We start from the raw sequence: 25594 nt of genomic DNA on the forward strand, positions 1-25594 counted from the left end.
TCATTAGTGAGGCAGGCTATATCTGTAAGAGGTGGTGAATTATTTATGCAGATCATGCCTGGCTCTAGGGAGATTTTTAATGTATCCATGCCAGCAGCCACTCTTCACCCATCGGAAGGCCAACTGTCTATTAAGCATCTGACATAATAATTTGAAAAGGTTATTTTATCAACTAAACTGCAGCTAATTGCTTCTAAATGCTTCAACTGACTATATGTTTATCATAACTAGACTCCTGATGTGATACTGAGAGTAGTTTTCTTCTGAGGTATCTCTGCTACTTTCTCACTGCTTTTGGCAATGGAATAGTATTAAGCAAATACTTTCAGTTCTGTCAGCAAACTGAATCAGAAAGGTGGTCCTGAGATTGTCTCAGGTCTCCAGTGACACTTATCTTTCTGCCTCCACTGCTGGGTTTTCCTAAGGAGCAAAATGGTTTTCACCAAAGAGACTCCTCAGGAATAACAAAGCACACAGTCCCATGCACAGACTTTTGCCTACATGGCACATACAGCCCTATGCACTTCCCAGGGATGGCTGGATGGAGAAACTAGGACTGGTGACCTGTGCTGCAGGGAATGCACAGGCAGAGCAGATGAGTTGTGAGTACTGGCAAGACAAAACAACTGGAAACCAAGAAAGGGATATCTGAAATAAGGGAGAGGGTTTGTGAGAAGAAAGGATAAACTGCTACAGCTCAATTTTTAAATAATGAAGCTGTAATATTCAAAGTCAACATTGACACTGAAATTAGAACCTTTTGAAGAGTTACAAATATATTTAATTAAAATAAAAGCTACTGCATCCCTAAAGGTTTTGTGAAAAGTGGAGGAACATTACATTAATAAGATAAATTTTATGCTGAAAAGCTCCACAGATCTAAAGATAAGCCAAATATTTTAAGAGATAATTCCATTCATATGGAATGAAATTAATTTTTGCATAGAGCATCAAGTCCGATGACTTATTTTACATATTATATATTTATCTGTCTTAACTTGAAGTAGACAAAAGCACATTGTCAACCATTACTTTTTTCCAAATATAACAGTTAAAAATGTAAACTGTAAAAAAATGTTTCTTATTCTGGATTATCCTCTCATGTAGCATAGTCAGTATATATAGACCAATATCTCTTTGGCACAGATAGTAGTTTATAGAACTAAACTGAGGAAATACATTCAAGCTGAAGTGGTACCTATGGATTAGAAAAGGTTACCTGATAAGACCATAAGCCTTTCAGGAATTATTTAGTTTGTTTGTTTTGTAAAAAAAACCTTGAGAATTTCAAATATAGTCAAGGAAAAGGATATTCTCACTTTCATGGATCATTTGTATTAAGTTTCTCAAAAGGAGAATTAAGTGAAACAGACTAAACATCCTTATCTTATAGGATGAAGAACTAATGAAAGTACGAGTATCATTTTCTTCTAAATCATAGCTACTGGCAGCTGTAACAGTGTTATTATATTCTCCAGTTGTTATATTAAGTATATTATTTCCAAAGGTAGATTGGAAATCTACTTCAGGATGTGTAGATAATGTCACCTTACTCTCAGAGGTTAATGAAAATGCAGTTCTGTTAGACAGGATCTTTTCTTCAGAGCCTTCTATGTTAGAAAGTGAATTTGAGGATATCTGAATGCAAATATCTTCTGAAATGCAAGCATGGAGGTAATGGATGTCATTTATGTCAGCTCTAGGTTCACAGCTGTGCCCTGCATAACAATGGCAATCAAATTTTTCTATGAATGTTTGCAGATCCTGATATGATGGTTGCCCTTGTAAAGTGTATTTTCCATCCTTTGTCATTTGAATTGCAATATTCTCAGGGTTCAAGTGAAGATAGTCACTGGAATTCCATTTTTTCCGTGCACAAGCACCAGAGTCTTGGCATAGCACTTGGCTACATATTCTGGCTGCCATTGTGACGTTGATGAGGTATGGGGTCAAAGTCCTCCTGAGGTAGTTGTCCAGAGTTCTACAGGTGTTCTGTGAAAAGAGCATTATACCTCCACAGTTTAGTATGGAAACCATTAAAATGCTGTCATTCTAATAACGGTACCACAGTACATATCTATAAATGTTTCCCCTGAGGATTTGATAATAGCTATAAGTCGTTGTTGGAAGCAAATTTATCTGAGAAGCTGTTATAAAATTCAAGGATCCTAGCAAATTCATGTTGTATAGTTGCTGGAGATGTTACAAAAAGCAGTTAGATGAGAAAACAATTGTCTAAGCTTTCATTTTATCTCTATATTTCATGTAGCTTTTTGAATCAGATGTATTTAAAGATGTTTCATGAAGACTTGAAGTTCTTTTTTAAGATCTAAATAGTTTGAATGAGTCTGGGAAAAAAAAACTCACACTACTTCAGTCTAAAAAAATACTTTTTCTATCAAGTAGTCTCTGAGCCTTTCCAGCTTTCCCCTGACCTGGATAGCTTCGCTACAGGGTAGGGACCTTTCATGGCATTTTTAAATGAAAAGAATTGTGGTTGAATGGTCAAATTGAAGGTATGCTAGGACAATTGATTGTTCTAACTGATCATGAAATTGGCCTATGTTCTGTGCATTCATGGCACAGTTTAATAACCAGAAGGTTTGGGAGCTCTCTCTTTGTTTCTGACATTATGGGCCTTTGCCCAATACTGCATGTGGATGTGCCTAATATTTATACCCATGAAGATCACTTTGGTGAATCTAAGATGTATGTAGGTTTTTTAGTTTTCTTCTAGGTATATATATAAATACTTCCAAGAAATTTTGGTTGATGCAGAAGTGAGGCTTACAGAAATATTTAATTGCTGAAATACTAGTGACTGTGAAAGCTGTAAAAAATCAGGTGCAATTAGTGTTAAAAATACATAGTCTTACTGGTCTGTGGAGAGTTCTTTTTTCCTCACAGGAATCTCAAAATTAAGACAATAAAAGTTGCTGCTCATCTATATTCTGATATTGAGATAATGGGCAGAAAAGTTCCAGGTGTAACTGATATTCTTTCTCAAAGGCAGGCACATACAAAAAAGTCAAGGTATCATGCTTTGGGGAATAACAACCTTACAGAACTGTGGAGGTGTATTTTGCCATGCTTTCTGTGACAGGAGGTCTGTCAGAGATGGAGAATTTTGGTTCATTGCACTATTGCCCTCAGAAGACTCTTTCCATACAATAATTTGTTAAATCTAACTTACCTGGTTATGAATGAACTACCTGGAAAGAATTATGAAAACATCCTTGTAACAGTTCTCAAACTATGTATTTCCCCTTCCTAAAACAAACTAGAGCTTTTTTCTTTGACTCAGATGTTTCATACAATGAAATTAATCAAAGCAGTATTTGCAACACACAGAACAGGCTAGGGCTGTACTTTTACAGACTGACTTCTATTGTTGCCAAGTTCACCAGCTCCAAAAAGCAGAAGAGTCTTCTAAAAATTGTTCCGGGCAAGCCCACGTAATTTTCTTTTTACTTCATTACTAAAATGAAGTGAAGATATAGTAATTCTTCTGTATACTAATTAAACAAGTGCTAACTTGCCTGTGGTTATCATAGTAATTTGTCCAGTTACCCGGAGTCAACAGAACTGAGACACTGAAAGATTGAACTCTTGTTCTGTGTAGCCAATGATGACCTTAATAAGCCTCAGATATGCTTGGGTTTTGACTACAAGAAACTGCTGGCAATATGGAGTCATCATTTTAAAAGTAGAAGACGTAAGTGATCAAAATGTTTTACATCCTTTTTACTTTATTTCTCCTTAAAAATTTCATATAATAATTGATGTAGCATACCTTATTTTGTGTTAAATTCATATCACCCCAAATCACAATTCCAGAAGCACCCAGTGCAGCAGATTCTCCAATGGTATTTACCAGGTCATCCTGAAGGAAAATATGCAAAGAATCATATAAATGTAAGTAACTTATAAGGGCAAATGAAAAAATGCATATAGTAAATGACATATCCACAACAACTACTTTAAGACAGCAAGCAATGATACACAATACAAATGTCCTACTCGCAATTGCACAATTTTATCCTGGAATTGGATTGCACAGGTGACACCAGAAAATGATGCCAACAATATCCAATTTATAAATGTCATCTGGTTGAAAAAACAAGGCTGTAAAACTGAGCCAGTGTTTAGACATATGACATACACTCCTCCAGCCATGTTACAGCTTATTTTGCTGCATTGCCTCCTGGCTGCTCAGAGTTGGTAGCAACTGGTTTCAGTAATGCTGTGGGATAGAAATACTGGAAAGCACAGCTTGCTTTTTCTTTTTTTTTTAAATTTAATTTCTGTTACCACAAACTGCTACAACAGAAAAGATGCAAGAGAAAGAGCTTTCAACAGTAGGAATCTCCCTTTTCCAGAGAATGTCTCTGGTCTTTTATAGAGATTGATTTGGAAAATTTGTTTCTCTTCATTTATCCTTTTAGGGTCAGCTCTTAGACCAGCCCTAGAAAATGTTAAGGCGTATATGGGATGGGAGAGGACTATGATAAAGACAAAACAATAAAAAAGAAAGTTACCGTAGGGCACAACACACGCACACACAAAATTAATGTAAAGATTATAGGATTTCAATTATTAATTGGGATCCCAGCAGGGCCCCTGAAGCACCCCTTGCTCCCTGAAAGTATCCACAGAACTGGGGGCAACACTTGCTAATGCTCTGTCCCGAATGTGGGAGGACACCAGGTAGAATGCCATCACCAGGACTCTAACTTCCCCTTCTTCATGGGCTGGAACAACAACAAGAGATTCTCCGGAGTGGTGGCATCTCCTATAGGGTGGGTGTCTATAAAAATGTGAGGGGAAATATAGCCAGAACTGCAGTAAGATGATTGGATTTTAATCAGAGCCTAACCTTAACTAAGCCATGACATGCTGAAATACCATTTTTGTACTTGAGTACAACTGAGGACAGATTTTTTTCACTAGCTTTAAACATGTTTTAAGGAAAGAAAGACTCCATTGTTTTGTATTTTTTTCTTATAACTTAAAAAGCGGGCAGTAGGTGAGCCCAGTATTACTAATTCTCTGCAAAACTTTACTCATATTTCTTTCCTCTGACCAGGTGTGCTAAATATGTTTTCTAGTTTTGTGATATTTTGTTACATGTGAGGACAACTCAGAGAATAAAACACTATTTGATAAATATAATGAGAACAGTTTGAAAATAGACCTCTTAGTGTTTCGTTTGGTTAAATTTTTTGATGGATTAATTTAATTTTTTAGACAAAATTGCACACTTCTTTCTGATGCAAGTTAGTATATTTGCTAAATAAGTTTCACCTGGTGATTTTTTGCCATATAAATTTGAACTCTTTAAGGTCTAGCTTCACTCACCTCAGAGAGATATTCCTCATAGACATCTGTGAATACTGGACGTGTATATACAAAAACTGGAAGGGGATGACTAGAGTTAGAGACATAGGAATTTCTAATGGCTTCCTGAACTCTGTTGCGAACAAAGAGTTGAGCATTTCTGGAAGATTTTAAGGCTGTCTCTAGATAGATAGATGGATAAAGTGCTGTGCTTTTCTCCCACAACCAGTTAAGCTCATTATTTCGTTCTATTTCAATATCTAAACAGGCTCCTGTATAATTGTGGGGGTTTTGTTTGTAATCATAGTTATAACAGTCTGGATAAAGGTAATATCCCCACAGACGATTTGGTTTCGTTTCTATGCCCAGCTCCAAAGTTTCCAACATAAATGATTTTGCTGCAAACTCAAATTCCATTTTAGCTATAGTTCTGGCTTCGGCTTCGGATAGACTGAGGTCTCTCTGCTGAACTAACTCAATGGATTCCTGTCTATAAATATCTTTTGATCCCCAGTTCCTTATCCACACAGGTCTCCAGTTTTCCCAGTCAATGACAGCCAATCCAAGCTGTTCATCTGAAGGAATGTAGAACTGGATGTCCTCTTTGGCTTTTTTTAAATGATTTTCCAGCAGTGAGAGTTGAGGGAGTCCTCCATTGAATGCCTCTCCTGTGACTTCATTTTTGTAAGGGTAGTATCCAAGCCTGTCTGGATAGAAGAGAGTGATGTTTTGCCCAATGGATGTCTTTAGTGTACTTCCAATTAGAGGGAAAATATTCATGTCCAGCTGCACTCCAGTCCTTTCAGTACAAAGTTCTGTAGGAGCATTCCAGATAGAAAGGAAAGGTGAATTAGAAACAAGTGGACGAGCTCTTATGTTCAGAGATGAGCAGCAAGAAAGTAGAAGAGTGGCAAACACCACACCAGTTGCTACAGGGTATGTACAGGTAACACAGATGCCAAAACTTTGTCTCACAGTTTCCATTGTAGTATGTGCAGTGACATTAGGTGCTTCTGATCAGACAAAAATTAAATGCTCTCTGGGTGTTCAGAAGGTTGGTAGTCTGTCAAAAACTTTATCGTAAAATATACTTCTTCAGATTAATACCTATTAAGCAATATTCCTTGGATGTGAAATAGGGGTGTCCTTTTTACAAGGCTCTCTGTCATTTCAGGCTCCAGGAAACTTTCCAACAGCTTCTCAGACCTAATGCAGAAAAAGAAGCAAATGCAAAGTAAGAAATTATAACTATTTAATTTCTAACCTTGAAACAAGTACCATTTCTAATATTGAATATATTGTAATGCTTGAATACAATTACCCTTTGAAGAAAAAGAACAATGTACAACCATAGAGAAATAAACTGTACTATTCCACTGTCATTTTTATGCCTAAAAAATAGATTTTAAAAAAACCTAGATTTAAAACAGGCAGTGGAACAGTATTCAGTGGCTCATAGATCAGAGTAAGTGTGCTCAGAAATACTCCAGACTGTCAGTTAAATGTCTGTAAAAATGAGCAGTTTCACAGTGACTTCTTTTAATCAACAGCAATATAATATTTCTCACCTACATCAAAATAAAGTTCTGATCCTTCATTTGTTAAATTTACAGAGTCCTTAAGGGAAGACACAAGATAATACAAAACAAACCTGGGCTGTTTTACACTTGCAAAAAACCAATTGATGGATACTCATTTAACCCAGTGAGGTATCTGAAATATTATAGGCACTCTATCTTCTGTCCAGGCCTCTTTTAAACAGGTTCAAAAACCTGTGAATCACTATGGTATATGGCTGGCTGTATGTTATTTCAGGCCATTTGAGATGTACAGATTAAGTGGCCCTGAGTCAAAGTCTGCCCAGGGGGGTAGGTCAATAGGAAAGCTGAGGCTGTCCATACACCCACAATGAGCAGTCACATTTAGTGGTGACAGCCTCAGTGCAGGCATCAGCTTTTACATAGAATCCCACTAGCTGAAACATTCTCTGTGCAGTAACTCCTAAATCTCCATTCCTTCTGATTTTGAAATGGTTCAAACCTCAATTTGACACTTTCTGTAGTAGAGACCTTGTGATGAGGCAATAGAGTATGTAAGGATTATACAAGAGTGTACACAAAAATATTGCAGTCACCATGAAGTGGGCCATGGAGTGGCTGGCAATGTAAAATCTCTAAGGACAGATTCAAGAAAAAAAGCAAATAATATTTTAGTTTGTATTTACTGAATTCAGCCAGGAGTGGAATCTACAAATTTTTGTATAGAATCAGCAGATGGATTGAAATCTAAACATTCATGCAGATATTTCATCATTCCACAGCTGCTGATGTGATAAGTAAAGAAACCCTGCCAAGAATCAGTTTTATAAACCAAACTTGGATCACAGATCCAATTACCAGGAAGGAAGGTAGCTCTGTTCACTTAAATTGCTTCAAGAGCAGTACCTCATTTGCATGACATCTGCTTGATGAAACTTGTAGAAAAGCTGTCTGCATGCATTTCCCACAGCTGCCCAGAGGTGACAGCAGGAAAAAGTCATTTCTCCTCCGAGCTAAACAAATTTTTCTCATATGACAAATGCTATAATCCCTTATTCATCTTTGGAGCAATTTGCTAGATTTGCTCCAGTATGCCCATTGCTTTGTTGTACTGGGAAGCTCAGTTGTGGACACAACACTCCAGATGTGGCATCATCAGTGCTAAAGAGAAGGAACAAACACAGTGCTTGACATGGTGGTGGTGTATACTCTTGTTAATGCCACCCAAAAGGCTGTTGGTCTTCATTGCTGCAAAGATTCATTGCTCAATCCAGTCAGCTTTGTAGAGCCTACTCTACAACTTCATTCCAGCCATTCAGCTCACAAGCCTGTACTGGTGCATGGGGTTATTCCTCTTCAGGTGTAGGGCTCAATGTTTTCATACATTGGACTTCATGATGTTCCTGTCAGTCCCTTTCTCCAGTCTGTGGAGGTCCCTCTAAATGGCAGCATGATCCTGTGGCATATCAACCACTCTCAAGTCTAGATTATCTGTAAACGTGCCACAGGAACACTCTTTCCCAGGAATTAATGAGGATGTTATATAGTATTGGACCTAGTATGAAGCCTTAGTGTACATGTCTAGAAACAGGCTTCCAGCTGGACTTTGATGGGTCTCCAGCTGTACATCCTGGACTGATCTCAACCCTGTGAGCCGGTTTTCAGTTTCACTATCCAGTTATCTATCTTGTACTTAATCAGTGAGAACATTACAGGAGACTCTGTTGAAAGCCTTGCTAAAATCAACAGTATCCAATGTCTCCCCTTGTCCACCAAGCCAGTCATCTCTTTAGAGAAGGCTTCCAGGTTGGGCAGGCCTAATTTTCTCTTTGTTAATCCATGCTGACTACTTGCAATCACATTCTCATTCCTAATGTAAATGTCTTCCAGGATTATTTGCTCTCTCAGCCTCCCAGGGTTTGGGGTGAGGCTGGTCTGACCAGCTTGTAGTTCTTTGGATGTTCTTTTTTTAACCTTTTTAAGAAAGGAGCTACATTTGCTTTCTTCTAGACCTTGGAACCTCCCCCGGTCACTGTGACTATTCAAAGATTATCAAGAGTGACTTTATAATGATATCAGCAGCTTCTTCAGCACATACCACTCCTTGCAGGCACATGCCATTATGTGCCATACACTTGTGTGTGTCCAGTCTGCATAAATGTTCCTGACCTTGCTTGTCCTTTGCTACTGGATCTCCGGCCAGCACTATGCCCACATTTTTCTGGTCTTCTGCTGCTTCTATACCTCTAGAAGCCCTTCACATATCTTGCCAGATTCTGATCCAGGTGGGCTCTGGGTTTCTTAACCAGATCCCAACAGCTCAAATAGTGTTTCTTGTTCACTTGTCCCTGCTAGTACCTCATGTGTGCTTTCTTTCTATGTCTGAGCTTTGCCAAGAGCTCATCCTGCCATTTCTTGATTTCCTGAATGTGGAGATTTTTGAGCTTGGAAAAGGTGATTCTTTAAAATCAGTCAGCTCCTGGACCCCTCTCTCCAGGGCTGTCTCCCAAGGAATTCTTCCAAGCTGATGCCTCTAGATCTCTAGATGCCAAAACGTGCTTTCCTGAAGGCAGTTGTTATGATCTTTCTATTTCCTTTGTTGCCTCTTTTCAAGATCCTGAACTCCACCATCTCATAATCACTACAGCCAAGACCCAGCCTTCACATTTCCTGTTTGTAACTATGAGGTACACCAGAGCATCTCTCTTCCTGGCTCCTGCCTTATCCTAAGTGACACTCCCTGAGAGAATGCAGATGGAGACTTCCAGGACAAACTGAAAGAATTCTGTACTGAAATTCTGCAGAAATACTTTTTCCACTTATGCAAATACAGCTTATTCAAATTAAATAAATTTTCACACATAACCAGCTGATGCAGACCAGCATTTGCCAGGATGGTGATCTTTTATGTGATTGGTTTGATCATAAGTGGGAAGACCTCAGAAAGAAGCTGTAGGAGTAGTTTGGCTTTTTCTGTTCCTCTGCCTTTGATTATAAGATATTTCTTGCCCCCATTGAAGTCAGAAAACTACAGAACACAAATTTTATTATTTGTTCCTGTAAGGTTGTTTTTATGAGTGGATTTCAGTAATAGGCTGACTTGATGTAAAGTAAAAGAGGAAAACATTGTTTGGAACGTTATATTTACTGGTTTTGCTAGAACTCATTTATTATTGGCTAATTTTGCAAAGTTAAATGTAACAGTTTGTTGGGAAATGATTTTCCCCCAAATCTTACTGTGATGTACTCTACTGAGTATGAGTTAACAGATTATTTTATGTGATAGTTTCCAGTTAAAAGGATTGCCTTCATCCCAGCCTAACAATGACAGCTCTGATAAATGTTAATCTCTTCAGTCTCCTTGACGGTGGTCTAAGTGAGCTGAGTCAGAAAGCTGCCCTTCTCCTTGTCAAAAAGTCATTTACTTTACAATATATTAACACTAATTGTTCATGGGATACCTGACTGGAAGTACATGTTGATGGAGCTAAGTGCCTTTTGTCTAGGGAAAAAGCTTTGACTTTAGATTTTCCCAAATCTGGCATTTGTAAAGGTTAAGCATTACAGGAAATCATATTAATTTTCTTGGCTTAATTATTGCATCATTTTTCACGGCATAAACTGGACTGCAGAAACACACATGGTTGAAAGTGCAAGTGTGCTCTTGTGTTTTGGAAACTACACAATCATGAATTTGGGCCATGCCACATGTCCCCGAAAAAGTGGACTCTGAAAAGGCTCCACTAGACCAAAGAGAGTCTGAAAACAAAAGGGAAAGAAGTATTATACATACCCTTGGACTTCACATAATCCACCAAAATGGATGGTGTAGTGCATCAAAAAGCAGTGGTCATACCATTTGGCTTATGTTCAAAGCTTGCCACTAAACATTAGAGGAATTCAGCTTTGAGGCTTTTTATGAAAATAAGACATGAGAGTCCACATTCAGCCTTGATATAATTAGACATTGCTTAGTCAAGTCAGATCTGCTAACATTAAACTTAAGCCAATAAACAAAAAGAGTATCTGATGTTATCTGTTATGTTAATAGTGTTAATTACACTTACTGAATTTCAAACAGGAGTCTGTAAAATCTTGCACTTCTGCTGTTTTAGTTTGAACACACGAAAGCAGGCGTGCTCTTCATGATTTCTAAGGCAGAAGGTGGGTGTCACTGAACTGTGCTATCTTGTTGAACAACAGCATGTAAGAACACTTGTAGTGCCAGTGTCGTTGTTTAGAGTACAGATTACATACTTCTCGTATGTTTAGTAACTGTTCCTTTCATCACCAACAGTATGATATTGCTTATTAATTAATGGCATAATAACAAAAAAAAATACAGATGTGAAAATTGGCTGGTCTTTTCCCTATGCCAAAGAAAATGTGGATATAAAAGTTGCATGTAGAACTGCAGGCTTTTATGGGACAGAAGAATCTCTTTGCATTTAAGTCTTTAAATGCCTGAGGCTGTGATGTAAGGTATATGGTCAAGAATGCAGATAGGACCAGAATATTTAAGGATTTATTCCTTAGTCTTTTGTTTTCATATAAACACTAGCTACTTCAGTGTAGAAATAACTCTTGATGTTACAGACAAAATAAGGTATTCGACAGTGTAACTTAAGTTCTTGGGAAAAGTTGCTTTGTATTTTCCTTTATCTGAAGGTTACAAAAATATAAAGTTGTACAGATGTCTAAGGACCCAATTCTAGCTTCTGTGAAGATGTCAGCACTGATTAAGTCCTAAGGAGAGATAGAATAAACTTCTGAGGAGCAGACTAAGTATATATTAAATGTTAAGGTATTTAAACTTGGAAGAAACCTGAAGGAGAATCCAAAACATTTTTTTAACATTGCCAACAATACTGATGCAGCCATACAGAGTCTCTCTAGATAGGATCAAATCAGCCCACACTGCTGGGAAACAGCTCTCTGAGGTCAGCACATGTATTTTTTATAGATCGGTGGAAAACAGTCAATGTGTCTGGTATCTGTCCTGCTGTCCTTGGGTGCCCCAGTGGTGCTACTGTGGGAAATGGCCCCATTCCCTTCCATTCTGTTCTGGAGGGGCCTTTCTTCTGCATGAAGGGGACAGTGTCACTGTTGCAACTTCAAATTAAACCCTCCTCTTTTTAGGGATGCATGTTCTGGCTAGAGGCTGTTTGTTCATTACAAGCAGGTATCAGAGTCATGAAACAGCCACAGAAGAAAAGGAAGTATAACCTTGTAGTTGTATTGCATTCCCCATTTGTGACATTTTTGGTATTTCTTAAAGAAGAGGCAATGACACTCAGTTAACACAAACACACATGGGTGTTGTAAAGATGAACATTTGTGAGGAATAGGAAGCTCCACAGAAAGCAGGTCCACCTCTGGAAGTATGAACCATCTGTGGTACACAGCTGATGGCAGGTTCAACCTGTGAAAGGTGACATTTGCATAGAGGATGTGGCCTCATTGTTACAAGCACATTAAGCTTGACATCTCTGTAAAGTCAATTTGGTAAGCACTGATCTTGACAGTGGTTTTAAACTCCACCCTCAATTCAGTAGATTCTTCTCAGCTGGGCTAAGGCAACTGTTAATGAGTCCATGTAATGAATTGCTGAGGTTGAAAATGCCTCAGCTGATAGAGAGGAGAGGAAGGGGTTTTTCTAATTAGGTACATGAACCAGCAAAACTGGCTAGTTTAGTCAGCATGTCTGATTTAAGAGATGCTTGTCAAACTACACCCCAATGCTGTGGCTGTCCTTATCATCAAGAGCTGCCAAGTCATCTCTTTCATCATTGGTTACTCCCATAACTGAGTACAGGGCAATGAGTGCATGAGGACCTGAAAAAACCTCCTGAAAATTTCTGCCAGCATTCCTGACTTTTGCCTGTGGAAAAAAAAAAAAATCAAAATATTCCCATGATACAAATGTCAGGACCTGAGCATTCACATTGTGGACAACTCTCCCTAAAAATACCTATGCAAAAGTAGTCAAACAAATTTTTAATATTTTAAATGAGTTAACTATATGGTTTTAACTTGTTTTATTGAAATTAGTTAAAATATAAATTTTTACTAAACTTACCCAATTATTTTCTTACTCTTATGATGACTGCTCCAGTGTTACAGGATTTCTTTCATGTATTTAGTAAAATCTCTGTACTTTTCATTCTCTTTTTTCTCTTGCAAGTTCTAATTCTTAATTTTATAAAAATTCTTAATACCATAACAGCCTGTTAATTGATATTCTGATTTGTTTTTTAGCAAGTTAGCTAAATAAACTATCTAAACACATTTCCAAGAGTACTTGGAAAAATTTCCTTTGCTGTACTCTGTATAAATAGATTTGGCAGAACCCAGATTTTATAATGACAGTTTCCATTGCAGAGGAATCAAGGACAAAATAAAGAGTCAGAATACTTTACAGTCACACATGACTATCTCATTAAGGTTACCCTGCAAAACAGTCACTGTCTGCTGAATCTCTACTATTTTGTGGCAAAACAAGCCCAACCATATTCTCTATAGCAAGAAAAATACATTAGCCATCAATATAGAATTTAAAAATATAATTGTATATTTACCATTAATATAGATTATTAATATATAGCTAATTGAAGGCAAGAACAACCTGGAGGCATATTTGGATCACTGTACTACACCACTGCTATCCCAGCTTAGAATACTGGGCAAATCACAGCTCAGTTTTTAAAAGCATCTAGTAGTTTTCTTTGGGTTCTTTTTAGTCAAATATATTTTCACGATATTACGCTGAAACCTTTTCAATAATTTTAATTAGAAGCCTTAAAAAAATAATCACAAACAAAAGCCCCAAACCCAATTTTCTTTGGGCTTGTATATTCAGACTATTCTTTGTTCTGACTACTTCTCAAAGTAGGAAGTCAAATTTTCATAGTCACAGAAGGGTTTGAGTTAGGAGGGACCTTTAAAGGTCACCTGGTCCAACATCCACTGGGGATATTACTTAAGATGCCCAGTGTAATATTTTCTGCAGCATCATGTGTTCCAGCATAATTTTAAATTCTTATGGACAGCAATATTTACAAAGGGCTCTAGTGTAGATCACTGTGCATGCTGCAGTACAAGAACAGTTTTCCTAAGCACTTCCCTAGATCTTCTCAGGGAGCTCTTCCAAACAAGGCAATGTTATACACCTACATGTGTACAGACAGTATCAAAGGTGGCCCATAATATGGAGGATTATAATCCACTATTAGTAAGCACTTAATGATCATCATCTCCCTTATGAGTACTCTTTTGAAAAAGTCTGCACTGAACATAAAAATATATATTCCTTGCCTTCTAAGCCAACATGCAGCACAGAGATAACTGCAGTACATTTCTTTACAAAGCAGGTATCATTTCACATCTGTGTTAAAAGTATATTTCCCCTTCCACAAACTATTACCCTAATATAGGATTTATTAAAGAAAAAAAAATCTACACCGTACAAAAGTAACTGTGCCTTTGGAAAAGGTGAGATTGCTCTGAAAAAGAGACCAGGACAGGCTTTTGCATAATCCTCGGAAGTATTGCTGTATTAAAATTAACACAACAGTCAATTCTGTATCTGAAACTGTTTGAGTCACAAACAGTTGACAAACAAAATTGTGCTATCCTTTTTAGAAAAAAAATAGAATCTTCGAGAAAGGTGATAACGGCGTTCCCTTTCAAACGTAAGGGAGCAGAAACACCCCTGGGGTAAATGAAACCAGCATGGATGAAATTGTTGCTGGATATTCAGTAGCCACACTCCATAGAGTGTGTTGCTAGAGCAACAGGAGGTTTGAGTAGCAGGGGGAGGGGTCCTCAAAGCAAATTAGTCGTGGAAATAAATATGTATTATTAACCTCATACCAGTTTGTACATTAGCATATGTCTTCACAGTATGACATTTCAAGTTCTCTTCTGTAATACCTGAATGCTCTCTCTTTTTAATCTTCCTCTCCTGGGACTGTAACTCATTCCATATTCCTTTCTCCCACGATTGTATATAAATAAATACAATCTGACAAAAATATGAAACTGCAGTAAAGAAATAAACCTTGCCTCAAGAGTGATTTCTCTTTCGTACTGTGTTCTCTTTCACCTGCTGTTCCTTCACAGCCCTCACATAGCCTTTTGTTATTTTGATAAACCTACTAATACCGAGAAGCCTGTCTAATTGCCACCCATCCCTGGAGATAAGTGGGAGAGATGGGTAAACAGATGTCAAAGTCTCAAAACAAAAGTGAGTACAAAGCTATGCAGAAAACCGGTGATTTATTAAGGAGGCATTAGCATTTATCGAGCATTGTTTTGGGAAATGGGTATGCAGAGAATTAACAGTTCAACTGAAAAGAAGAAAGAAGCACAGTTGGGCCTGCCTGAGCAAGAACATTATCATAACCCTTGGAGAAAGCCTAAGGAAAAGGATTTTCAGTGGCTCTGAGCTGAGGAAATGAGTTCTTTTTGTTTGGGCCTGCCACTGGTTAGGGTGGCAAAGTTGGTGCTGTCTCTATCGACATACAGCCGGGACAGCCGACCCCACCATCTCATCATCCTCTGAGACAGCCTGCAAACCCTCACAAACTCTGACTAAACAGCAAAGCTGAGAAACACAACGGGGTCTACTGGTTTTAAGAGACCTTAACATGTTGAGAGAGTAAATTTGGACCACTTGCCATGGGAAGTGGGACTTGGGACGGTGTGTGGCAGTCAGGCCTGGCTCTCACTGCCCACACCCTCGCTCTCTCTCAGGCTTTCCCTCCTGGGAGGCTCTAGTGGATACCCATGCCAGCCCTCAGCTGTGTGAGATTACCCAGCACGTGCTCCATTGCTTACATGCAACTCTGACTCAAACCTCTTGCCACAGATATTTTGTGGATTGTCTTGCCTGCCTGTGGCTTCATGTAAAAAATAACTATTACACTGCACCATATCATTTACCTGAGTTGAAAGGCTGAAAACATGCAGGTGTCTTTTCTTTCACCCCTGATTAGAAGCATTCACTAGGAATAAGTAACTTCATATTGAATTTTCCGAGGCATAAGTCTCTACCAATAAACTTCGATTCCTAAAGAAACAGAAATCCCTATTAGCACACTCACACCTGTAAAGGAAACCTATTCCCACCTGCTGAGAAAAATTGCCTAGACTAAGGACTTAGCCAAAGAGGCTTGAAACAAGACTTAACTAAAATAAGGTTGTTTTAGCAATTTTGTTTGTCTGGAGACATAGATTTTACTTAATACCTCTGACAGCTATATATGTGCAGTTAATAATATTTTTTGTGGGCGTAATAGTTCAATGAATCACTGGCATGGAAAAAAGGAAGTTAAAATACACTGAGAGAAAAACAGCTGATAGTGTCAGTTCAGCTGATAGATACAGCTCAGTGTGTGTAACACAGGTAAGTGGTTGTTCCACCTTACAACTCCTGAAAATCTTTCTAGAAAGTCCTATCAAATTTTACCTTCCCTCTGTGAGATTTGAATTTTAAAATAGTAAAAATTTAAAGAGCATAAAAATAATCAGTAAATACTCACCTCAGTGAATCCACAGGTCAGGACTTGCTGAAATGAATGAACCAGTGAGTGGACAAAATTATTATCCTTCTCTAGAAAGGCAGGGCTCTGGCCCAGCCAATTGGGATTTGTCATTAGGTGAAAGCCTTAGCATAATTATAGGGTAGTTGATGAAAGGTGTCTCCTGACACAGCTGATTGCAGTTGAGTAGTACAAAACACATTACTTGTCAGAAGTCTTGCACCATGTTCTGGAGTTTACTGAACATACTCTTTGAAATAGTTCCTTTTTTTCCAAAATAAAGAAATATGGTTTACCTTAATTTTGCTTTTCAATGTAGCAGGGATTTGTCCAACAGAGGTTAAAAAGAAATGGGGTGGGGAGAGCAAAACTGTGTTCTGCTTTGCCAGAATCTAGAGTACCCCCAGGTGATGCATTCACACAGAGTGTGAAACGAGGTCAAGAAGAGATCCTGTGCTAGAGAACAGATACCAAGATTGCCATGCTTGGAGATCACTGAGCTGAGTGCATGTTGGACCCTCTGACTGCTCTCACAGGGATTCAGGCAGAACCCTTGGAGCTGTACAATTAAACAACAAACCACTGTCTGTCATTAAACTCCCTGCTCTGATTGTGCTCACACAGCACTTTGGGTTGGTTGAGGGTTTCCCACACCAAAGGGATGGCAGGCAGTGCCACATGTTAGAGTTGTTTTGAGCTGTGGACCCACTGCTATACTTTCAATACTGCAATTTACTTTCAATATTGCAATTTAAAAACTATTTTTCTTCTTCCCTGGCATAAAACCATTTTTTTCTTGGGAATCAATTTCAGTTTCATGGCAGTCATTTCTATATTGAAAGGTTTTTGTCATTTTAGATGTCATACATTGTTTTCTTTGTGCAATATTTTTTACTATTTAAGTCTATATAATGATAAATCATCCAAATCAGAAAATAATCAAAATATTCAGCTATCTACTTTTTTTAAAAGGTCAACTGCAGAAAAACAATTTTAATTAATTATTTTGTTTAAAAAATTGCTTAAAAAACTAATTTATGAAATTATTTTAAAATTATGAGAAAATATATTCTAAAGCAGTTTGCTATGATGAAGAAAGAAGATGACAGAACTTTTCAAATTATACATTTTAACATTATCATTCTTCAGTAACATGCTAGTATATCCATTACTCTTATTTTGCATAACAATTTAAATCAATATTGTTTGGTTAAAGTTAAGAAAATAAATGAAAATAAAGTTTTGAAATTTTGAAATTTGGTCCTAAAATATGTTTTAGTCTGTATTGAATTCTTCCACCTGCTCTTTTTTTTTTGTTTTTTTTTATGAAAAATAGGCAGCCATCTTTATGTGTCAGAAAAACAAGAAAAAGAAGATAAATAGTAATTAAACTATGTAGGTCAAATTACTGCAGAGACACTCATGGTAGCAGTGGTGTTTCAGCCCAAGCTGAGGACTACAAGGCTTTACCACTTCACAGGTAGCAGTGGTTTTGTCTCCTGTAATATTGCGTCTTTGTGATACAGGATCCACTCCACAGCATTCTTACAGTCAGAAATCCCACCCAGCATCTTTACCACTCTAGCATTCACTCCCCTAGTCAAATTGGCATTTCCTCACAGAATGAGTTATCTCTTGCTGGGTGCAGGATTAAATAATGCAAGGAAATAATTCTTAACTTTTGAATGGGACATTGAATCATTACTGTACTTGGTGGAAGTGATGGTGCAGAATAGAATAAAGCCAAGGAGCCTGAGGAATTACAAAAATGGCTCTGCAGAGATATGGGAAACAAAACAAAAAGAGGTGCAGAGAACAATAGTCAAGCCACTCTTCACACCTTGTTAAAACCTACCAGTTTGTCTCCAATGCCCATCAACATCCCCCTGGCTTCTATCATCAAAATATTCAATGTATTTCTTTCAAAACAAGACTTAGAGTTGCTGGTAGAGAAGGTTCCCATCCCCACAAGTCTCACAGAAGGGTGGCCTGCAAATTGTTCACTCCAGTGCTCTTGGGCTTTTCTTTGTGGATACTGCTCGGTGTAAGAACAGCCTCACTGCCCACTCGATGTGTCCCTGCTGAGGCTGCCAGCAACAGTGCTAGTTTTTGGTTGGGGTTTTATGAGGTGGACATCTGTCCATGAGCAACTGGAGAAGAGCCACCAGTATCACGCCCCACAGCTGCCAGCCTGTCAGCAGGCATTAACAATTTCCAGTTGCTGCTGAATGAGCTGGACTCAACCCAATAACCTGGTGCTAAACATTTCTGTGCTCCTTCAAATCATAAGAGTATGGCTGTTGGGTGGCTCCTGTTTCACTTTGATATAACACAAATTAAGTGTTCCTGCTGGCTGTGAGGCAGCAGGAAAAATGAAATAATAGAACAGCCGCAGCTGAGAGAAGCTGGTAAAGGTATTCAAATACCACAATACACTATAAATAAAAAGTAGGATGCAAAATGTGCAAAGGCAGAGCTGGTGGAAAGCTTCCAAGCAGTGTAAGCAAAGGTTGAACTCAGATGATCTAAGACTGAAACATGGAGGAAGTAATCCCATTATTAATGAGTAGCAAAAATCAACATTGTGATTTTGGCAGAATGGATTGCAGGGCTGAGGGTACATGGAGTGGAGTGATGGGGGGCAGGGGAATGATCTGAAGATATGGGATCTCACTTCACTTCTCACCACACATCTCCTGCTCTTCTGCCAGTCTGATTCCACTGAGATGAATGCCACCTCCTTGGCACCAGCCACTTCATCTCTCAGCAGAGCAGCTCATTAAGGCACCTGTAACCTTCTCAGCAGCTGTCCCCTGAGCCTCAGTGACACATGTCAGATCCCACCCTGCACACACCATATCTATCCCTTTTGCCTAAGCTCACCCTTCACTCAGATCCTCTTCTCTTTCTCTATTCCAGCACATCTCCACCTCCAGCCCTCACTTCCCCAAAGTACCACCCTAACCTCCACAAGCCCCAGGCAGAAGGGCTGTTTCTGTATCATGCTCACCCACCACAGCCATGGGACAGAACCCATCCTCCAATTTACATCGCTCTGGGCACTCTTTTCCTTCAGCCCTTCAGCAGATGGGGCTGACTTTCCTCACTTGCTCCCAGGATTCTTGCCACTGGTGAGCCTTGCCCTCCCATGCAGTCAGACCCAGGCAGCATTGTGTCTCTTGCAGGTAAATTATGGGAGCTCAAGTTGCACTGGTAGTTCTGGTTAGCACCACGTGCATTTGGCATGCCCTGTGCACATCTAAGATTTGCTTTCCTCATTTAGGAATGACTTTGTCAGTTGCCTTTGTCTTGATTTACCACTTATTTCTCTTTAGTCAAGATTTTCTAAATATTTTTCCACAGTTCTTTGCCAGCTCCAGCCTAAAGAATTCAAACTGTTTTTTGGAGAGCTATGACTAAACTCCATCAAGTCCCCCCATCTGAGGTTAAGCTACCTATAGAGGTGGCACATTCTAAGCAACTGTCACTTGTGTCCTCTTTTGTTTGAGAGAGTCACTTCAGGTGCTAGTGAGGTTGTAAATCTTTTTCTAGGACTGGAGTCTGTGAGAGATCAGACCAACAAGCCCATACTGTAGACATCCTCAAATCTTATTGTCTGAGCATCTGTGTCAGGGAACTGACCTGAATACATGTGTTCTCATTCTGGCCTTTGTCACCAAGTTTCTGGGAAAAAAGTTTCACCAGGACACTGGGGAAGAGACATGGAAGTCAGTGAGCTCCTCCTGAGGGGGAGCTTGTATACATTAAGCATACAAGAAAACCAGGGAGCTTGGGAGGATTCTGTTGTTTAACCTAAGAGAGTATTTTCCTTCCTATGTGTGCAGAAACTTTCCAGGTGGAAGTATGTCCTGAATTCAGTCCTCTTCTGTATTACAGCAGTTCAAGCTTCTGACAGCTCCTACTGTCCACTGGGGCATCTGATGCTCTGTAGGTGAGTCTTTATTATGCAATGGAGACCAAATAAGTGTTTACCTTCTTTCCAAATAAAGCAGTTTACCTGCAGGGTACAATGAAATACAGAGACACCAACCTGGATTTTTAAATGGCAAAGCATTAAAAATTGCAATATATTTGTTCAGTATAGGACATTTTTATTTTTCCTGGCCTACTTTTGGGACCTGAGATGGTCTCAGTGTGGAATAGTTCTGCACTGCACCTTCTAAGCCCTAAAGCTGCCATTGACCAAATTGGCAGGTTTCAGTCCCACACCTCATTTGCAGAGCAGCTCTGCTGTTGCTGTCTTTGCAAACCCTTTAGTTTGGACACAGCATCACATTCCTGCAGTTACAATTATTTTTCCTCTTCTGGCATATTTGCATATGCAATGCTACCTCTGACTTGTGCTTCTCTGTGCAGGCACAGAAAATACTGAGAGGAGCAGCATAACTCTCCCCAGGGAGGCCTCCTACAATGTGGCTTGCACAGGGGTCACATCTAAGCTTTTAAGGGCAACACAGAAGGCTCTTTTGCCTTTTCTTTTTTTTTTTCCTACAATTTTGAATAACTAATTTGTTTTCATTTTGAGAATGACAGATCTAATTTATATTTAAATCTTTCTAATCCCTTGCCAAGCTACCATGACAATAGGCATTGAAAAAATCAGTTAATAAATTTTCCTAATTACCTGATTGCCATTCATGTTTCATTGTCTTTTATGTCATTCTATGCCAGTGCACTTTAAAGTTATATCTTCCAATGTGAAAGCTGAAATCAATATATCTTTCTTGACATAAACCTATTTTGAGGTGAAATAGGTTTTTGTCAAGAAAGATATATTCCTGTTTATCACATGTACATAATTAAAACAGTAGCTTCAACAAATGAGCAGAGAGAGAGACACCCTTCCTCACAGAGCCCAAGTGAAAAAAAGGTTTGGGAATATAAACTGCAGTTTAAACCAAAAGCTTCAAAAGCACAGGCTGCTTTTGAAGCTTATCTCATCCTGAAGTGTCACTGGTGAAAACCCAAACAATGCAGGTAATTAACTGTGCATGTCTGCAGATTTATTCCAATGAACCCACATTCCTTAACACAGTGGCTTTTTGGAATCATGCCTTTAAGTAAACTGGCTTATTCATGTGCACTGATGTGGTCATCTGGGAGAGGATCCTTTCCATGTGGACAGGTTCAAAGCACACTTGGGAAGAAGAGAGAGAAGCACACATCCTCACCACAACAGCAGAGAACAGGAACTTAACCAACTTTGCCACTGTAAATACTGGAGAGGACAAGAAGCACTTACCAGCATTCCCTGGACTCCTTAATTCTTGTCATTTAGGATACCAGGAGCACTGGATCTCAGAAAATCTGGCTTCTTGTTCTCAGATGACAGACTTTACTTTTTTGCACCAGCATGTGTCTTACAGGCCAGAACATTTATTTTCTGTTAAGGAAATATAATCCACCTGGGTGTTACTCATGTGGTAGACATGCAAAATCCATGTTAATGTTCTCCACCCACTTTTTTTCTAAAATACTGATGTTTTTATTAGCCATTACAGGGAATAACACAGGGTAGAGAATATAACAGATGATACTGACTAGCAAAAACTATCTTTGGTTCAGAGTCTTGGCCTTTACCCCAAACACAGAAAGATATCATTGCCCCAAGCAAAGATACACACAAGGCTCACGGGGGAGGAGGCTTTGTTTCCTGGTTATTCCTTCACAACACGTTGTGCAAAAGGAGGAAGGAGAGTACCTGGGAATAAACTCTGCCACTGTGTCTGGGGTGACTGGAGGGGTTACAGCCCCCTCACATCTCTCACCTGGAAGATCTCTACATGTGCAGCAAGACAGGTTGCACAGATGTGGGCAGCCCAAATCACCTTCAGCTGTCTTTTACTGGAGCACAGCAAGCAGGAGCAGGGAGATCAGTGCCTCTTCTATTTCCAGCTCTGAGAAACAGTATTTGACTCATCAATGTGGACTAGATTAATTTCTTGAGTACTGCAATATTTCCTACTAGTTTCTGATAGGTTTTTTTATTTTTTAGATCAGATTGGTGATTTCTCTTTAAAAATAGTTTGATCAAACTGTTCCCATCCAGTAGTCTTCCACAGTGTAGTTGATTGACAGGGTTTTTGTCCTCCTCACCTTTGCACATATCAACTTGATTCAGACTGATTTCAAGGATTTTCTTCCAAGACCTTCTTGGAGTCAAATCTGTTCTTTCTCATGAGAGTTCAAAACTTGTCTGGTGAGTCTGCTTTCACCCCACAGCCTGCTTGTAAAGACAAGGAGAGTGAAAACTCCTTACAGCTTTGCTATAACTGTTAGTATACTAGAAGAAAGTTTTGGAATGTAGATACTAAAAGGTTTTGACCAATATTTTCCCTGTATTGCAAAAAATTCAAGGGTTCCAGAAGCCTTTTTCGTTTATTTTCTTTCTCTGTTACTGGCTTACATATCAATTCTGAAGAAATCAGGAATAGATCAGTACCCATTTCTCATTAGATCTATCTAGAAGTAGTTTGTCCCTCTGCAAAAACTACTAGAAGATTCTTTTTACTCCTTTCTAGTGGAGTGAGACATCAGACCCAGATTTGCTTGTGATTTCCATATTGAGAACAATAATACAAGTCATTTTAAGTCCAGTCTGACAAAGCCTTCATGCACTTTATGCATTATTTAAATAAATAAGAATCTCAGTTTAAATGAATGCTTGAAGCAACAGACCCTACTGTCTGTTACCTTTAAAAACTAAGTGTCCAATTTACTAAGCCTGCTGAGAAAAGTGCCCATTAAAGTAGGCCATAAATGTTCTGTGTGAAAATGTTTACCTGAATTTGAATTAAAAATAAAAAAAACAAGACTTTTCAGAGGGACTGGGGTAGGAGGTTGCTTACCTGCTAGCTCTCATACCAGTAAGTTTCCACATCTAACACAGCTGGAATGCAGCCTTACAGAAATCTGCATTATAAACTGCCTTGGAACTGCTTCACCTGCTTGGGGAACTAATTTAAATGACTTCTGAAAGCTACAAAGTAGCAGTTCATTTGGATTGCAAAGCAGTGTAGAAAAGGTAAGTGTTTTCCCAGGCTAGCAATCTACATGTTAAAGACGTGAAAAGAACTACTTGGAGTCATAAGGGCTAGTGCCAAAATACATTCAGGAAGACCCATGGTAAATGAAATGGTGATTCTAGGCAGCAGTGACAGCGTTCATGGGTTATTTATCTTGCATTGTCTTAAAATGTTGTTGTATGCTTTAGAAATTGCACTACACTGCAAGACAGCAGTATCCAATACTTTTAGACCCTAAAGGAATAGCTTTAGGAAATGGCAATTTCCATGAGAATTTCATGTCTAGACTACATTTGATTTCAAATAGCTTAATTCTTTGCAATATAGAAGCAGAATTTCTGGAAGGTATTTTTTATACTCTTCAACTAGTCATTTGAGAACCATTACAGTTTCTTCTAAGCTTGACTTTACTTGCAAACTGTCTATATAAAGATGATATACCATCTTCTGGAATGCCTCTGTAAAACAGAGTGAATTACTTACTTCCAATTTCACTTTTCAAACCATACAGATATTTGAACTTAGTAACAAAAACAACTATAATCAGATCATTATGCAACAAACAGAACATGAGTGTGAGATAGAGATTAAAAAATTCAAAAGCTTTATGTAGGATTGTTTTAGGTAGTGGATTTTTGCTATTTCTTGCTTCTGTGTTGAGCAAGCCATCTAGGACAGGTGTTTCTCTGAACATAAAGGAAATTATCACTTTACTGAGGAAAAGGGAAAGATCTTGCAACTGGTGAAATATGCAAATATAGGAACCCCATTCTAAATATCATCAGCAAAGAAAAAATGTCAAGAGGCACCTTTTTCTCTGCTGTTCTATTACTTCTGAATCCACATGCTCCCAGATAAAAGAATCATTTAATAATGGATTAGACAACAGTTAAAGTTTCCTATTTCACAAAGAGGGATTTTTGCATACTAATTTTTTAAGAAAAGCTTATGGAAGTAATAATTAACTTTCAAATAAGTAAATCACTTCCGATTGCCACAGGATACACAACCATTTTGCAACCATATTTAGTAGACCATCTTTTATAGCCTACAGCTCTGCCAGAGCTCTGGCCTAGGGTGCAAAAAAAATTAATTCTCACATGTAAGGAATGACCAGAAAAAACTGGATTCTACTGACTAGAGACATGCAAAAATTTGTACTGAGGTTGAAGTAATCAGCTAAACAGCACAACCAAGACAGAGCACAAGATGGAAATCAATGGAAGTCTAGGAGAAAAGGAAGGAAGGAAGGAAGGAAGGAAGGAAGGAAGGAAGGAAGGAAGGAAGGAAGGAAGGAAGGAAGGAAGGAAGGAAGGAAGGAAGGAAGGAAGGAAGGAAGGAAGGAAGGAAGGATATTTTAAAAGAGATTATTAGGAAAATATGGTAATAATTTTTATTGTTATGAAATGGAAAAAATATTAAAAGGGATGAAGGAACATTTACATTCTCCCTGTCCACTAGAGTTTAGACAAGGACTAAGAAAGCAAGGGATAATCAGATGATCTGCAGACCCTTTCAGATGATCAAGACTTGAGGACATTAAAATCTTTAACCTGTCACCTTTATCCCAGAGTTAAACAATACTGGTCCTTTCCCCATCTCTTCTCTTAAGGGCTCAAAGTATCTACAGTTAAATATATTTTTTTTTGTTTATCATGGGCATCACAATTAAGTTGAAATTTTAGTTCCAGTCTATCCAGTTAGTATCTAATCTACCTGTTTCATCACATAAAATTTGTATAGTGAATGTTCAGTGCTCTGGCATAAAATCTCTGGTACAGCTGGAAGTAATTGAGTTAATGGCAATGAAGACTGAGCTATTTTCCCACTCTTCAGGCAAATTGGAGCCTAATAACTTCAAATGACACCCACAAAACATTACAGTGAAGTTTTCATCCTGCTGCCTATTTTATCCTTCTGGCCAAGATGACTGTTAAGCTGCCAAATTGATACTTTCCTTTATCGTTTAGGATTGGATTTCTCTCACCCATCTAAAAGTTATGTCCCTGCTCTGAGGTTGTTATTCCAGACACTCTATCACTGACAGAAAAAGACAGAAACCCCTAAAGCATGACCCATCCCATCTTTGTACAACACCTATCTAGTAGATTTAGCCTTGCCAGGAGATACT

The 25594-nt window shown here is 38.5% G+C and overlaps 1 protein-coding gene across 1 annotated transcript; it reads right to left on the minus strand.

Moving 5' to 3' along the window:
- Positions 1-1284: 1284 nt before the first annotated feature.
- Positions 1285-21783, minus strand: SPAM1 (sperm adhesion molecule 1). The gene is made up of 4 exons (XM_036400222.1): positions 21681-21783; positions 5359-6543; positions 3794-3883; positions 1285-1992 (listed from the first exon to the last, which is right to left on the minus strand). The coding sequence occupies exons 2-4, from the start codon at positions 6319-6321 to the stop codon at positions 1288-1290; spliced, it is 1758 nt and encodes a 585-aa protein (XP_036256115.1). The 5' UTR covers positions 6322-6543; positions 21681-21783; the 3' UTR covers positions 1285-1287.
- Positions 21784-25594: the final 3811 nt, after the last annotated feature.

The sequence above is a fragment of the Molothrus ater genome, chromosome 5 (assembly GCF_012460135.2).
Source record: "Molothrus ater isolate BHLD 08-10-18 breed brown headed cowbird chromosome 5, BPBGC_Mater_1.1, whole genome shotgun sequence".
NCBI lineage: Eukaryota > Metazoa > Chordata > Aves > Passeriformes > Icteridae > Molothrus > Molothrus ater.

Excerpts from the sequence above, each read along its gene's own strand:
- SPAM1 (XM_036400222.1), bottom strand. The coding sequence starts at position 6,321 with ATGGAAACTGTGAGACAAAGTTTTGGCATCTGTGTTACCTGTACATAC. Across the intron at positions 3,884-5,358 it reads ATGAGGAATATCTCTCTGAG|GATGACCTGGTAAATACCAT; the intron begins GTGAGTGAAGCT and ends ATTTTCCTTCAG. Across the intron at positions 1,993-3,793 it reads TGAATTTAACACAAAATAAG|AACACCTGTAGAACTCTGGA; the intron begins GTATGCTACATC and ends CTCTTTTCACAG.